Below are 17,665 nucleotides of genomic sequence, written 5' to 3'. Positions count from 1 at the left end.
TATTTTATGAGAAAAATGTATTTATTAAAATAAGTTTGCGAAATTCATATAAAATCAACCGTTCGCTCAAAAATTCATTATGAGTAATGGATAAAAAGCTAATTTCGAGACCTACGTGTTAAAATTGTCATTTTCAATAATTCTCGACTTTCCGAGAGAGAAATATTTTTATTTTGGATTTCGTTGCATTCGAGTAAAAAGAGAAAGAATATGTGAACTAAAAAGGGAGTTATTAGATTACCATTTTGCCCTTGTGGTGGTGGAGTATGAATTACTCCTTCCTCCCCCATTTTCTTCTTCTTTTCCGTGCACTCACTCTTTTCTCTCCTCTTTTTCTCTCACTCTCTCTCTCGAACAACTCTCTCTCTCGGCTCTCTCTTCAATCTCTCTCAGTATACCTCCCTTTTTCCTTGATCAAACTCATCAATCATCCCTAAATCTTCTTGCTAAACACTTATGTGTAGGTAGAAGTGTGTGCATGTGTGTGATTAGGCTTGCATGCCGATGTGTGTGTGTGTTGTGTGTGCTCGGTGTGCGTGTTCACCCGAGAACCCCATGGTTCTTCTTATTTTTGATTGATGTCATCTTGTTAAGCTTGATTCTTTGCAAATGAATGAAAGAAAAGATGTGCATGTTAGTTTATCTTGCGTAATTGACGAAATCGGGGGTTTCGTGGTTGGACACCCTCGAATGAGGGCACCACCGTGAAACCACCGCCACCGGTGATGAACTCCGATAAACTGGTGGTGAGTTGTGATGTGTAAACTGAACTCTAAACTAAGTATACTCTAATTTTAGTGGTTGCATGTGGTCTTTATCTATATAACCGAATGGGTTTTGTTTTTAAAGTGATATAGTTGGTTTTCGACAATGAAATCAATGGTGGATAGTTGTTAATAGAAAGTTTGTGATTTATAAACTTGAAATGATGCATGCATGTTAAGATTTCTTGAAAAATTTAGAAAAGGGCTTTGCTTCTTTGATGAAATTCAAGTGGATGTTTGATTAAATGATTCCATTCATTGTGTTAGGAAGTAAATGAATGCATGCACATGATTGTTGCTTAGAAAATCAAAAATTGAGGTTGCATGTGGATTTTTGCTTCGGGTTTTGTTAAATAAAAAAGAGGAATTCGGTTTTTGTAAATTAATCTTGTTGAACACTAAATTTATGTGGCCTAAAAGTGATTGCATGATAGTTTTAAAGAAGATCAATTAATGTATGTTAGTAATTAGTCTTTGAGTTGAAAACTATGTTTTTGCCGAATGAAAATAAGATAAAAAGGGGTTAATTATTGATTAAGTAAATGCATGTTGGTTGAATGAGTTAGTTGTTGTATGATTTGATGTTTAAGTTAATGGAATGATCTAGTTAAGAACTAAAATAAGTGGGAAATGTGATGTATTTCTTTGCATGTTAAAATCCATTCTTGAATGTTGATTCTTAGGAATAAAAGGTGAAATTAAGTGAATTGAATTGCTAAGTGAGATTTTGATTGTATGACAAAGATTAAGAAGTGGTATGTTCGAATTTTAATAATTAAACAAAAGTGATGATTTCGATCCTTAATGAAAGTAGGATTCGGATTTTTGGTTAAAAAGGGATGAAGTTTAAGTGCTAAATGATCCTTGTAAATTGCATTAGTTGTGTTTGTTTATATGAGGTTGAAATTGAATATATGTGGATGTGTTTTGTATGTATGGTTCGACTTAAGGGATAGAAGAAAAAGGAAATTAAATCGTTTATTATTAAGAGCTATAAGTGATAGCTATGGTCGTGAAAGAGTTAAGATAGTATGATTTGAGAAATAGCCAAGGTTAAGCGAGTACGCTTTAATTGTATATAAGGATATAAAAGCTACAAGAAAGGAATATGCTATGTGCTATGTGCTAAGAGCTATGTGCTTATATGTATAAGCTATATTCGTATGCTCGAGTCAAAGATATAATCGAGTTATCGTATAGAGTGATCGTTTCGGGAACGAGAGTTGAGAATCTGATTAAGATTTTGGTTTTATTGTAGATTCGGAGCGTGAGGGCATTCAGGCTAGGAAAGGAAAGGATTTACTAGGTGGCAGTAGTACAACCTTCAGGAAAGCAAATCCAGGGAAGTAACTCTGATTACTTGTGTAAACGATTATACAGAGAATGTTGTTCATACCATGTAGAGTGTTGAACTGTTAAAATATAAAACCCTTGCTTTATGAAACCCTTATATTGATTTGAAGTACCCTTGTTCTTAATAACTCTTTATTGATAATCCTATTGATTTCACCCTTTGATAATCTGTCTTTCTGTTCAAGTTACCTATAATGCCATGAATCATATTGAACCTATTGATTATCTTGGATAACCCTGTTTAATGATATTATGTTTCTCTGATCATCCTATTGATCCCTAAACCAATATCAATCCTTCAAATTTAGTGCTTTGTTATCCTTTACACAGAATCCTTGTGAATTGTTCCTTGCGTATCTTTGATTCACTCCCTGAACCTTGTTTCTTTAAAATCTGATTTAAGAATGAGTTTCGACTTGAAAGAGTCCGAATGATTTCAAATGCTTGGTAATGATAAAATGGATTTTAGAAAACCTATTTGTTTTTTTTTCCAACTCAAGGTTTTCCAAATGAATTCCTGATGGATTGGATTGAGACGTAAGAGGCTAGTGGGACTAGTCCAGTCATGGCAAGAGGCTAGTGGGACTAGTCCAATTTAAGGCTGAAATTATGCTGATTGGTACCTTAAAGACCGGAATAGAGGTCGATACGGGCTGATCACCCGTATACAATGAAATGGAAAGATAAAGTGATCCAATCAAGGGTTCTAATTAATTGATTAAAAGGGAACTGAAACTTTTATTCAGTAAATTGATTTTTGGAAATGAAAATGGTTTATATTGCTTTGAAAAGAGTTGATTATGTTATTGTGGAGCTTAAAGCTCGAGAACCCTGATTCTTGAAATTATTGATCATATGATTGATTCTATCTTGAAAGACTATTGCTTTCCTCTATCGAAAGATCTATTTTGATCCTATAATGATTTGTGATGAATGTCGGCTTTCGTCCTGTTTCGAGCCTTGTTTCTTGAAAGCCCCTCCTATTCTTCGGATACCTTTCCTTATCCCAAAAGATGGAATTCTACCACCTAGATTAATTAAAGTAGAATGCCCTAGTTTGTTCAAGTATATTATGATTTGATATTGTAGAACTGCTATATAGTTACTTACTGAGTTTTATACTCATTTGTTTTGTCTGAATCTAACCATGGCAGTTAAGCAAGAAAATGGCCAGGCTTAGGCGCACTGCTCGTAAGAGCGTACCTGGTGGTCCCTATCGTATTGAGGGCTTCCGGTTGCCAGAGCAGGTGGTGTTTTTTATGAGTGAGCTCGCGCCTAGATAGAAGTGTATAAAGATACAACGGGTTATCTGTCGGTTCCCAGCCGGAATCGATATTGTTTATTTATTAATATTTTGGGTTTGTAAGTTATATTTTATGATTGGTAGTTGTGATCTTATCTCATACTTTATCCTGTTGATCCTGTTAGTAGGAAATCGGGGTTTAAGCATATTTAATTAATATATTAGAGGTGTGTGAGTCCTCACTTCCTAACCCCGAGATTGAGGGCGTCACAACCTAACTTTTACTCGTCCAGATATTATGTATGCAGTTGGATTGGTTAGTAGGTACATGGAGAAACTGAAGCAAGATTATTTCATGGCAGATAAAAGAATCTTGAGGTACATAAAAGGTACGCTTGATCATGGTATGTTTTACACGCATTTTCAAGATTCGAAATTAGTTGGTTATTCAGACAGTGATTACGGTGGAGATTGGGATGACGGGAAAAGCACTTCGGGATATGCTTTTCATATCGGTTCTACAATTTTTTTGTGGTCATCAAAGAAGCAACAAACAGTTGCTCTTTCAACATGTGAGGCGGAATACATCGCAGCAGCAGCGTGCGCATGTCAAGCTATGTGGTTAAACTATATTTTGGGTGAGTTAAATCTTGCCAAAGAAGATCCATTTACTATTTACGTGGATAATAAATCTGCTATCTCTCTAGCAAAAAATCCGGTGTCACACATTTGAAGCAAGCACATCAACATTAAATATCATTTTATTCGAGAACAGGTGAACGAGAAAATTATGGAGTTGGTGCATTGCAGGACAGAAGAAAATTTAGCGGATATTTTCACGAAGCCTTTGAAGCCGAATGCGTTTTTCAAAATGAAAAATAAGCTTGGAATGCAAAGTCGGGTTTGAGGGGGAGTGTTAGAATTTAAACCCGAAATTAATACATAGTAAATAATTATCTTTGAAATCCTGAAAATAAGGTAGGCATAAGGTTGAATTCAAGCATGCATTAATTCAATAGCAGCTAGCAATACACGGTTTGACCAGATAGATGATAAAAGCTTAACACTGAAATAAAACAAGAGCTGCCTATATTAATGAATCAGAGAAGATAATGGTAGGCTGTAAGAATGTGTACCAAAGAATTAAAGTAGCAGCTAGCTTAAAACAAGGAAGAGTCAAAGAACTCCTGGAATCAAGGTAGGCTGGGTAGAAAATAAGGCAAATGTGATGTAAGGCATGACATGTATTTTTTTCCTATAAATAACATTAGCTATTTCCTTGTAAGTGTTGTGTATCAAGTGAGAAATAGCAGTGAGAGAGCTGAAGCTCCCTGAGCGAAAAGGAAAAGGTTGTAGCCTTTTGCGTACCAAGAAAAGCTGTAACTTATTATTATTATTATTATTATTATTATTATTATTATTATTATTATTATTATTATATACAAGTGTGTTTGGTTTATTATCAAAAATATATATATATTTGTGAGTTCCATTTTCATTTACAATAATCCATGGATCCATTTATTCTAAGCCCAATCATGCATTTGAACTGGCCCATAATTATTTTACTGGTAGCTCCTCTTGTGATGATCCTGTTTTCTATGATCTAGATTCTGAATTTAGATGAGTAAAAGTTGACTCTCCGTCCAACCATTATGACTACAAGCTTGATTTAGTGTCACAACTTGAGCTCAAACCAATCATAACCAAGCTCGACAAAGTTGATCATGGAATTAAACCAGCTGTCAAGTTTCGAGGAAGCTCAAGAAAATTTGAAGAGAAAAGTTCATGTAGCTTAAATAAAGATAGTATCGGTGAAGAGAAAAAATGCCCGGTTAGGAAATTAAGAGTGAAATCAATAGGAGTGAAGCTAAGAGCTAAATCACCAAGAATAGCATCGAAGAGGCCTGCTCAAGTTAAAGGCCAGGAAAGTGTATCATCACATTCCCGCCTAATGAGTGTGGCTATTGTACATGAATCTATAGATCCTGATAGAGACTTCAAGGAGTCAATGATGGAAATGATCATGGAGCATAATATGAGTACAAAAGAGGAGTTTCAACAACTTCTTGCTTGCTACCTTTCACTCAATCCTGGTACTTACCGTGAACTAATTGTCAAGGTTTTTGAACAAATTTTGTTTGAGATTACTGGAAATCAAGTCTTGGTACCTAAATAATTAATGTTTATGTATTATGTACATTTTCATTTTTTATCATGACGGGGTCTGAGAGAATCCTCACTTAGCTGTGATACAATTGGCCCCAGATAGCCAATAAACAAGATATTTCTATTGTAGTAATGTTGTCTGATACATGTTTGCGTTCATTTCAATTAAAGAATATCAACTATAACTAGCATGGAATGAAATAGAGCATGAAGAGAGACATTCAGGAATAGAAGAAGGAATACCATTCTCTCATTTGACTTTAGTTGTCTGCTATAATTAGCGGGACATATTTATCAGTATTCCTTTAGCTTTTGGTCCACATCACACTAATATTGTCGGACTTAATTGTTAGAATTTTCAAACTCTCTAGAATCTGAAATAAATGATACATCTGGGTTTGTATAATAAGATAAAGTTGGCAGCAGAAGCATGCAATGTGGAAAGAGGAAAAAATAGAACATGACAACATTGAAAGTCAAGGGTGGTAATTGTTCAAAATATAAAGTCAAGTGTGAATCCTAAAATAAAGGTAGGCCATTGACATATCCTAGATATATAGCTGGACGTAGTAAGTACCTGTGAGGTAAGGCATGATGTAATTTAGGAAATCTAATGCCTATAAATAGGTTGATCCTTTGTATTTGTTGGTACACAAAAAAAAAGCAGAAGCTCAGAAAGAGAGGAAATAAAGGTTGTAGCCTTGTACTAATATACATGTAGCTTTGTTGCTCTTTAAGTGAAATAATATAAAGCTGTTTGTTTTATATTTCTTTAATCATACAGTCCACATACACTCACGTACACATCCTCTGTTTAAGTTGAAAATATTTAAACCTAAACCCATACACATTTCCCATAAATGGCATCAGAGCTAAGGTTCCGTTCATGAAAAATGGCGATGATGGTGCAACCAAATATTCCAAAATTAACGGGTACAAATTACAGGAACTAGAGTATTCAAATGAAGGTGTTACTCGGTTCTTACGATAATTGGGATATTATCGAGAGCGGGTATGACGAGTCCACAGATGCAGCCGCTGAAGCAGCCCTGTCAAATGCCGAGAAGACGGTGTTAAAGGAGTCCAGAAAAAAAAGACAAAAAGGCGTTATACACAATTTTTCAAGGTGTCTAAGAATCCACCTTTGAAAAATTTCGGAGGCAAAAACATCAAAGAGTGCGTGGAGATTTTGCAAAAATCATTCCAAGGAGTTGAAAAAGTTTAAAAGGTGCGGCTCCAGGTGCTACGCGGGGAGTTTGAAAATTTAAAGATGAAGAATTCAGAAAATATTGGTGAATTTGTTACGCGTTTGAAAGCCGTGATAAATGAGATGAAAAGAAATGGCGAAAGTCTCGATGATGTTTGGGTCATGGAAAAACTCATCCGTTCGTTGACCAGAAAATTTTATTACGTGGTTACTTCTATTGAGGAGTTAAAAGATTTTTCAACAATTTTAATTGATGAGCTGGTTGGTTCACTTCAAGCGCATGAGCAGCGAATGAACCAGTATGATGATACAAGCCACTTGGAAAAGGCGTTGCAAAGTAAGGTGTCCATTGGTGATAGTTCTGGGAGTAGCAGTTCTGTACGTGGTAGAGGTGGCTTTAGAGGTGGCTATAGAGGTGGACGAGGACGTGGAAGGTAGTCTTTCAACAGAGGCCAGAATTCTGAAGGTTTTCAATCATCTGGTCGTGGTCAAAATTTTAGAGGCCGAGGATGAGGTGGATTTCAACGAGGTGACAAATCTCAATTTTAATGTTATAATTGTAATAAATTTGGTCACTTCAGTTATGAGTATAGAGCACCAAAGGTGGAAGAAAGAAGTCATTTTGCTGCAACAAAAGAAGATAAAGACGTTGGCACTGCTATGTTCCTCACTTATAAAGGAAACGAGGAAAAAAAGAAGAATGTTTGGTATCTTGACTCAGGGGGGCCTCACATGACTAGTCATAAAGATTTATTTACGGAGATAAACGAGACCATCAACGGAGAAGTTACTTTTGGTGACTCGTCAAAAATTTCGGTCAAAGGAAAAGGTACAATTACGATTGTGTCAATGAATGATGAGAAAACATATATAAATGATGTTTATTATATACATGCTTTGAAACATAATATCATCAGTCTTGGCCAACTTGTGGAAAAAGGTTATAATATTCAGATGCCGGATAATTCTCTCATCATCAGAAATTAGGTTCAAGAATTAATTGCAAATGTGGAGATGTCAAAGAATCGTCTGTTCACACTTGATATGCAGACGAAAGTGCAGAAGTGCTTGAAATCAGTCAATAAAAATGACTCGGGGTTATGACATTTAAGATTTGGTCATCTTGGATTTTCTAGGTTTGAAATTATTGTCAAAGACAAAGATGGTGGACGGCTTGCCAGAAATCAATGAACCAGAAAATTTGTGTGAAGCGTGTGTCAAGGGGAAGTAACACAGACAAAGTTTTCCCGTTGGAAAATCATAGAGAACCAGAAGGCCATTGGAGATAGTTCACACAGATATAACTGGTCCATTTGATATCCCATCACTTGGAGGTAATAGGTATTACCTAACATTTATTGGTAATTTTAGCAGGAAAAGTTGGGTGTATATCATCAAAGAAAAATTGGAGGCTCTTGATAAATTCAAGGAGTTCAAAGCACTGGCAGAAAAATAAAGTGGCCAGTATTTGAAGACACTCAGATCAGACAGAGGAGGAGAGTATACTTAAAACTTGTTCAGAAACTTCTGTAGAGCACATGGAATAAATCATCAATTGACAACAGCCTACACTCCTTAACAAAATGGCGTTGCAAAAAGGAAGAATTGTACTATTCTTGATATGGCAAGGAGTATGGTCAAAGCAAAACACATTCAGTTGTTGCCCACATATGTAAATCTGATAATGCTTCTAGAATGCCCACAACCACGAGCAGATCTCTGAAATTTGTTTAAAAAATGTACACATAGCGAGATTTTTGAGCAAGAAAGAAAAACCATTTATAACTTCTTGACATCCAATTGGAATTGTAGTTAAGAAAGTTTGAAATCATTCATAAGTAAAAACTTACACCAATGTAGTTCGTGTTTTGCATCAGCATGCGGAGGGTTATTGAACCATTCAGAACACATCTGTGGATTGTTGACGATCCCGAATTTGTAGATATTGGCTCCAAATCACAGTTAAGAGAAACATAATACTGGAAAATGTTCAGGGCATCACAATGCTTTCCAGATTGGTTAAACTTTTGCTGCAATATTTGTTAATTACAGTAGGTTCCGTGCCATTTGAGAACAAATTTAGGATTTATTTTGTGGCTCCTAACATTTTATCCGTAAAAACATTCCTCTCTTTTCCAATAGGCTTAATTCTTCTGCAAAATAATGATATGTACGAAAAATGTTTATTGTACAATATTTCTACTTGTATTACAACAAATGAACATAAAATCCAGTTAACGAAACAATCTAACAAATTGTCCTTCGGATCTATAGAATGCTTATACATTAATATTTGAATTAGTAGACTTGAACGAGAAAAGACACCATCAGAATAGTTTGTATAAAAATGGCTCTACTCATATCAACATTTGTAGGTAGCAAGTCTGAACACAGTTCAAAAGGAGTCACCATCATATATCCATCATTTTTTCATGAGCAAATACCATCACCATTCGGAAGATAAACCATGACGATTTAACATCTGTAACTACACTCACATAGAGAAACGTGGGAAGCATCTTTTTTACGGTTAAATGATGACAGTCCAGACCTTCATGTCCCGGCAGTACAACACCTAGAAGTAGGTTCTTTTGCAGTTTCAGGGGAATTTCATACCTTACATTCCAAGACTAGCAACACCTTTAGAACTATCGATGCCTGGTCAGGAATGATATTAGTGCCTTCCTTGGGTTCTTGTAAAATCTCATCAGATGTTATGTTACCTGTTTGCTGCCTATTTGAAGTATCTGACGTTGGGAAGATGCAGACTCCATCCTGGAGTGAACCAACATGAATCGGTTAGTTATCTCCATCTACACAAAACAATATGCATATTTTCAACTATAAATTACCTCGCCATCATTGTTTGACTCATTGAAAATTGTGTGGTTGGTAGGGGTGGAAGCCAAGATATGGACTGCATTTTGAACATCAGGACGGTGTCCACTTCCATGTCTATTCAATGTATTCAAAAAAACATCGGGAGTTCAACAGCTAGACTATCTCCTGAATGCACAAGTATTTGTCCAGGTTTCCTAGCCCCAAATGTAAAGGCACTTGTTATTCAAAAAAAATTTCTGCAAAAGGACAAGTAGTGTTGCGTAAGATTATCCAATAAAAAAATTATTAAAAAGGGCCACACACTTTTTGCATTAGCTTCAAAAGTGAGGTGGGGTGATTAAATTCATACTTTATTCATGAGTTGAGGCCATAAATTTATGACAAGATGCATATCTCAGTGGAACCGAAGTTGCTGAAGAAGAGGGATACCTTCGCTGACACTTAGGCCCAGTTATTGTATTCCTTAAGTGGATCAACTATGTTCAGGTGCTTTCTAGGAAATATTCATGTCTGCATTTCAACCTCTTTCGAAGGAAAATATTGAAACACTGTGAGTGGAAGATACATTTTCCGCCTTCTCAAACAAATTACCATAAACCTATATATTAATCAATAGATTAATATATAGCACTCAAACCTTTAATCTTACATATATTATACACTCCTTAGAGGTTATATTATAGATGTCTTTACACTTGTATATTGCTACTCTGTGATTGTTGGATAGATAACTTCTGATATAAAACTACAAGACTTTTTCTTTCTTGAAGAAACACATGTAACAAATACAAGTATAACATAAATTTAATAATTATAAATAATTTTACCAGTAAAATAACCAACATTTGGATTTGATCCTCGATCTTTCTGGAGCATTTTCTTCATTGTTTACTGCAAATAATATTTAAAATTATTTGTAACTCATTTAATAAAAAAAATCATAAATCAAGGGTAAAGGTGTTAGAAATATTAGATATGTGTATTTTTCGGGAAAAAATTAAATCAATTATGACTATAAATTTGTGATATAACGAACAAAACTAAATCCCCAAATTATTTTCCGAAATGTTAATGTTTCAATATATAGATATATAGTAACATTTTTTTTATAACAATATGGTACTGGGTGTGTAAATATGGGCTCAAATCAAAATTCGCCATGTGTCATGTCAAGTCATTTGGGAAAATTTTGAGGAAACTAGTACCCTCTATAACAAATATTTAAATAACTAATAGTTCTAGACTGATTTATGTTGATCTAGATCTTATACAAACTAAAAATTCAAAATTGATATTGATAATGAAGCTTCATTTTGGATCAATTTTACATGAAATCCAAAAGTAAATTTAATTAATTCAATATAATTGAATTATTTAAAAGTATCATATGTCCATCAATTTGGATAAATTATCCCCTTATATGTGCATATGTGTAAGTGTATTTGTCTATGTGTGTATATACACACTTACTTATTATTTGTTTAAAATTAACATAAACATTGACTTACCAATTTGTCTTCAAAAATTCTGGATATTAAACATTTTACCTGTTATGTTACTCCGATTATGATCGTCGTACTTAGTCAACAAGATATAATACCAGACAGGACGTGAGACAGGACGTGAGACAGGACGTGAGATATGTGTTCAATTATAGATCGTCGACCAAATAAGCTCGAATATGGAGAGGTTAATCATAGATAAAAGGTAAAATGGACAATTGAAAAGGAAGAAAAATGGAAGTAGAATAAATAAAAAAGAATATTTAGAATTTTAAGATGCAGAAGACAACGTCAAGTAACAAAAGAAAGCACGATAATTGGTGAACACAAAAATGATTATGCTATTTAAGATGGTCGCGTCTCTCAATTTTTTTTTAATTATATAATATGATGTGCGTGCCAGGCTGTTTGCCAAACCGACTTAATAGCTGTTTTCCACACCAACATGCTAGTTGTTTTCCACATGAACATGTATGTAAAAATATTCTAATATTATTGTTATGAAAAAAGTATTTACGGTTTTAAAAATCGGTAACATTTTATTTTAAATTTATGGTAGTTAATATGAATCGATTTCATATTAATATTAGACATTTTATTAATAATGTGTAAGTGCCTTTTAATTAACCATATCTATGTTTAATATATATGATAATTCATATATATGCATGTATATAATATATTTTTTAAATATAAGTAATACATTTTACAAAAAAAAGGCTTAATGACCTTGCGGTTTCTGAACCCATAATTCCTTAAATTTTAAAACTGTTCTTTTTCAACTCTGCTATATGTCATTCCATACCTATCAACTCATCTTTTTTATAAATTATACCATTGCATAATAAAAAAATCGCTTTAATACAAAAAAAAAGATTTTCTTTACCCCTTTTCACGAGTCAAAATCATAACTTCAGATATTATTTTTTCATGTTTTTTGTTTGCACAAAAGTTTAGTCACATTATTTTATTGCACAGTAAAAATTCGTAAAAATATATGGAAGGACATTATTTTAATACATTTAATTAAAAACACATTTGATTATTAATAGTATAACTTATATTTTAAAGGGTTAAATTATACAAAACTAATACTTTAAGGGGGTGAAGTGGTATATACGGTTAAGAGTGTTCGCAAAAGAGTTAAAAATAGAAAAAAGAGTTTGATGATACATTTTTTATATTTTGGGGTAAAAAAAGAACGCTGTTAGATTTTAAAATTTAAGGGTGTATTAGTACAAGGACAAAAGGTTATTAGAAAAAAAAAGATGTCACATTTCTTTTATTTGGGCATGTCATTTATAAGTCAATTAATGACGAGAAGATTTGATAAAATGAATGTGTTTTATATTAAATGTTAATTAAGCGCAAAAAATAACTCCAAATTAGGATTTAATCCATATATGTTAAAAAATAAGAAAAATGTCACATGTATTTACTTTTGCTAAATTTAAGTGAATTTGTGTTAACATGCGTAATTAAATAACAAATCTCCGTGTACAATCCTCATTTTATGATTATTGTCATGTATTGATTTTTTAGTCTATTATACTATTTTATTCGATAAATTTCATCTTTTTTATCCTTTATTTCTTGATTTAATTTTCGCGTAAACTAAAATATAAGTTTGTATAATTTATTAATTATTTAAAAAAATTGTTATTGAATCAAGGGCAAATAATTGCGGTAAAATGATTGTCAAGTTATGAATTTACCCCTTTAATTCAAAATAAGTTAAAATTTTCTTATTAACGAAACCTTTTACATAAAATATTTGTATTAAAAAAACTTTCCATTAAATGCATACAAAAATAAAAATAACGTCAATAAATTAAATAAATTCTTCAAGCGAAGTATACATATAAATTAAGTAGATCATTAAAAGTAATAATTATTTAAAATTTTATTTTATCAAAATTAAAAAAATAATTAATATTATTAAATAAAAATTAATAAATATTATTAGTACAATTTAGAAATTGAAAAGTTAAAAATTTATAACTATAAAAATACCCAAATACCTTCATTTTAGCATTAACGGCCCAAAATACTCAGATCTGGAGTGCGTGGCCCAAAATACCGACGAGATACGTATTTGGGAAATCAGTGTCCGAATTTACAAAGGACATGCATTTTGCAAATGCGTATCCCATGATACGTATTTCTAAAATGCGTATCCAGTGTTATTTTTTTTCAAAAATTAGCAAATGATACGTATTCATGCAATGTGTATCAGCGGATAGGCATTCTCAAGATGCGTATCCCTTATATTTTATTTTTTTTGCTTTTGTAGGTAAATTAAGGGAAATACACGGTGATGCACATGTCTGAAATGCGTATCCCAAACACGCATGTAAGACATGCCTATCTGGTCAGTATTTAAGGCATGTGCTAATGGATCTGGGCATTCTTGGCTCTTGGTTTTCTTAGATGGGCATTTAAGGCCATCACTCATTTTTTAACTTGAATTTGCATTTTACAACTCATATATTAACAATAACGGTAAATAATGGAACGACGTCAAATAGGTTTACATTCTATTCATTATATCTTAAATCATCATATCCTAAAGGAAAACAAAATATTTATCTAAAATTTTTGGCATAAAATTGATTTTTAAGAAAATGTTTAAGACGCTGAGTGTTGGGTATATGACATGTATATAACATCATAACAAACCTACTCAAGTTACAATGTTACTTTGCATAACCAAATGGAGTCTATCATTTGGATTAATGATAAGTTTCAATGTACTTGTCTTATTAGTTCTCTACATATAGCTCATAATGATATAAAAGCTTAGGATATTTCATACAACACTCTTGTGCATAATAGTTATAGAATAAATCAATTTGGTAGAAGGTCAATGAAGATTGTTCAAGCATTAAATTGAAGAAAGAAGAACATTAAGTTGCATAAATTCTCCAAATTCTAAGTGTCTCCTAACAGGATATGATTGCTCATTGTAAATAGGTGTGCACACTGATTAGTACAAGCTGTATTTATGTAACACCCCCAAATCCGGGGTCGGGGATCCGGGTTGTCACGAGTTCCATTTCCCTTAATAACACCCAATCTAAATAAATAATCAACTACTCTGTACTGTGACCCCACAATAAACACACACTCCACAAGTTATAGTCTCAGAGATGAATATCCAAAAATAATTACAAGTCATTTTATTCCACAATTATATGCCAATACACCTTAAAAGGGGTTTCTGAATAAATTTACATTTCTTTGCCATTATTACAATTGATAAAGATACATAAGTCTGGTACATCAAAAGTTGAAAGCCTAGCCTATTGGTAGTTCCTACCTCAACTACAGCGACATCAACGCCTATAGGAAACTACGGAACGTTTCCTATCCGCTCGCGATTTGGGAGCTTGGTCCTGTTCATCTTGTCTATCTGATGTTGTGTGATGAAAGAAGAAAGCAAGGGTGAGCAACAAGCCCACCGAAATAATATGTATAATAATTAACAATATATGAGCATTCTCATAGTACTCATGAAAGTCTTGGTCAAAAGAAATGAACCAAGTTTGATATCTTAATGCGACCAAGTCGCAAAATATTCAGTATATACATACATATATACTTTTCACAATCTTTGAAATCCTCTGACATGTATAATATACACAGAGTTCCAGTTTATAACTGTATAAAAATATCGTTGCAAGGTGATCTCATATATCTAACCACGTCTCAACGTTTTTCAGAAAATCTTTGACATGCACAAGATAATCATTTACTAGATATAAGTTTAAAAGATGAAGTTACAAGATACTCCAATATACTTATATCTTTTCCGAATACTACTTGAACTACCACCGTTCAATGTATAAATAGTTCATCCCATAGATTAAGCTACAAGACAAAACTTGTATAGAATCAATCTTTAAAATATCATCAAAATAAAATGAAGTTATGAGATACTTCATTTGATGCACACATCATTTTGAAAACTTGACCCTGCCAACACTCAACAATCGCCCAACCGTAGCCTTTCTATTGAAGTGCTCTGGGTAGTGTTGCAGAAATATCCAATTATGTGATGAACTCATTACGGGAGTTTGCCGCGCCAGGAAGACCACTTACGATGATCAGTTGTAGTAGTGCAACCCCACCATTTTCTACATATAGAGGAGAACCTGTCGGATTTACTTGTCAACCGAACACTGGACTCCTAATGAATGTACCGTCTTAGCGGAACTTCCAGGCCATTTGGGCCAATATAATAAGGCTGGGCCGGCGCCACTCGACCACTTACGCCACTCCTAGTTCAGATGAAATCCATGACTCTGAAACGTAAAGCTCGTCCTCACTTTCCCCAAGTAGAAACTTGTTGATACGACTCCACCAAGAAGTCGTATCTAGTTGCAAAGGAAAACTCACTGATATTTCCCAGGCGATGCCTGGTAATGGATTAACTTGTTCCAAGAATTTTACTTCCCGAGTGTTGGGTAAGTAATCAAAAACTCTTTTATCAAAATAGCAACCTTGTTGCGAATATAAAATACACCACAGAGCCGGATCCCTCAGGTTTTGAGCGAGTATTTAAATCCCCTTCGAAAGGAGGATCTTAAATATAAAAATGAGTTTTGGGATCCACCCTAACCTTTAAAATCATTTTGAAGACTCGAAAATATTTTTAAGAATGTTTGGAGTGATGCTGATTTAATAAAATAAATCAGTCCCAATATATTAGAAAATATCTGAATATTATTATTTAAATAATATTCCCATAAAGAATAATCTTTATAAAAATAATTGAAGTAGAAGTTGTAAAACTTATATTTGAAATGAATATTAAATAACTAAAGATATACCTATACGAAAGTAATATCTTTATTTGAATAATCAAAAGTAAGTTTGATTATCGACACATTATTCTTTAATAAAATAAAGAATATTATTTAGTAAATAATCGGAGTCATAAGTCCTCGAATTAATATTCAAAATAATATTCATTAATAAAATAAACGGAGTCATAAGTCCTCGAATGAATATTCAAAATAATATTCATTAATAAAATAAACGGAGTCATAAGTCCTCGAATGAATATTCAAAATAATATTCATGAATAAAATAAAGTTATCGAATAAACCTTATTCGATTCATAGTTTTGAAAACTATATCTATATATATACATAAATATATATAATATACTCGGGAGCATCGACTCCCGGTTTTAGAAAAATGTTCACCTTTGGGTCCCCTGTACTAAGGGTATATGTAATTACTGCTTATCTCTAGCATAGGTATTATCAACTGAATCAACAGATATATGTATCAAGATTACGAAACAGGCATGCATATATACCATATCACATGCTACAATATATCGCAAGAATTTGCTAATTAACCATCATGCATCTATCACAAGATAATGCATATACATATGTATACATCACAACAACAGTATAACGGGTAGAAAACTTGCCTGAGCGACTGGGGGTTACAAATGTCTTGGGACGAGTCTGATAACCTATAAACAACATATAAGTTGGAATTAAACCAAAGTCACTTATCAATCTATACTTTAACCAATTTAGACTCTAACGCTCGCTTTGCGCTTACTGATTCTCTTAAGTCGCTCGAGTACCCTCGGCTCCACCATTTTTAATAAATTAACCATTACGAGTTTTAAGGCGATTCTTTCGCGAGTGTCTTACCAACTGCCTAAAACACTTTACATAATTGTTTCATACTCCAATTAGTCCTTTAAAGTCCTTAACCAAGGTTTCAAAGTAAGGCGAGGGGTAATGGTTCGGTCGCGAAACGCCGTTACTTAAAACGGTCGTTTCTCCTAAACCGTACATCGGATTCAAGCGTACCACATATCAAAACGAATCTCGTAACATGAACTATCTAAACATGGCAATGGTCAAAACCTAACAGTGAGTTAAAGGGTTCTGATGTTAAGAACAAAAACAGTCTACGGTAAATCGGGCATTACGACAGCTATGTTTACGCGATTACCCAAATTTATACCAATCCAAATCAACCCACAATCAACCCACAATCATAACCCAATCAAAACTCCATCCATACTTCACCATAACAGCCCCAACAACTCAACATTAACAATTTATACTATTCTCAAACATGAATTTAAACTATACTTAAGTTCATTAATCAATACTCCAAGAATTACAACTCCAAAATATTACAACACCAACTATCCTCTACATTCACAACAAACAAGCCTCTCATGAACTATAACAACAAAACTAAACCTAATACTCAAGTAAAGTTAGGGTTTGGAGGGGTTATACCTTCCTTGGAGAGTGGAGAATCAAGTAATTAGCTTGGAGTCACCCTTAAAAGTCCTTATCCAAGCGTAATCTAAACAAAAACTCAAGAACAAAAATTTTAGTTCTTGAAAAACACTATTCACCATCTTCTTCCATGATTTTTAGGAAGAGATTGTGAATGATTTAGGAGCTCAAACTTATAGGATAGCTATATCTATGCATAAGGAGTCTTAGATAATTACCTTCCTAATTAACAAAGCTTGGAACTAAGATTTTGAATTTTCTTTCTTTGAAAAAGCAAAGAAGCCGAGAGCTTTGATGAAGAA

At 33.3% G+C, this 17,665-nt stretch overlaps 1 protein-coding gene across 1 annotated transcript; it reads left to right on the top strand.

Annotated features, from left to right (window-relative positions):
* Positions 1–6,799: 6,799 nt before the first annotated feature.
* LOC141695941 (uncharacterized) lies at positions 6,800–8,192 on the top strand. Its single transcript, XM_074500144.1, has 4 exons — positions 6,800–7,170; positions 7,318–7,565; positions 7,873–7,963; positions 8,111–8,192. Exons 1-4 carry the CDS (start codon positions 6,800–6,802, stop codon positions 8,190–8,192), a joined length of 792 nt encoding a protein of 263 aa, XP_074356245.1.
* Positions 8,193–17,665: the final 9,473 nt, after the last annotated feature.

This window comes from Apium graveolens, chromosome 11 (genome assembly GCF_009905375.1).
Source record: "Apium graveolens cultivar Ventura chromosome 11, ASM990537v1, whole genome shotgun sequence".
Lineage (NCBI taxonomy): Eukaryota > Viridiplantae > Streptophyta > Magnoliopsida > Apiales > Apiaceae > Apium > Apium graveolens.
This window is presented reverse-complemented; position numbering and strand designations above follow the sequence as displayed.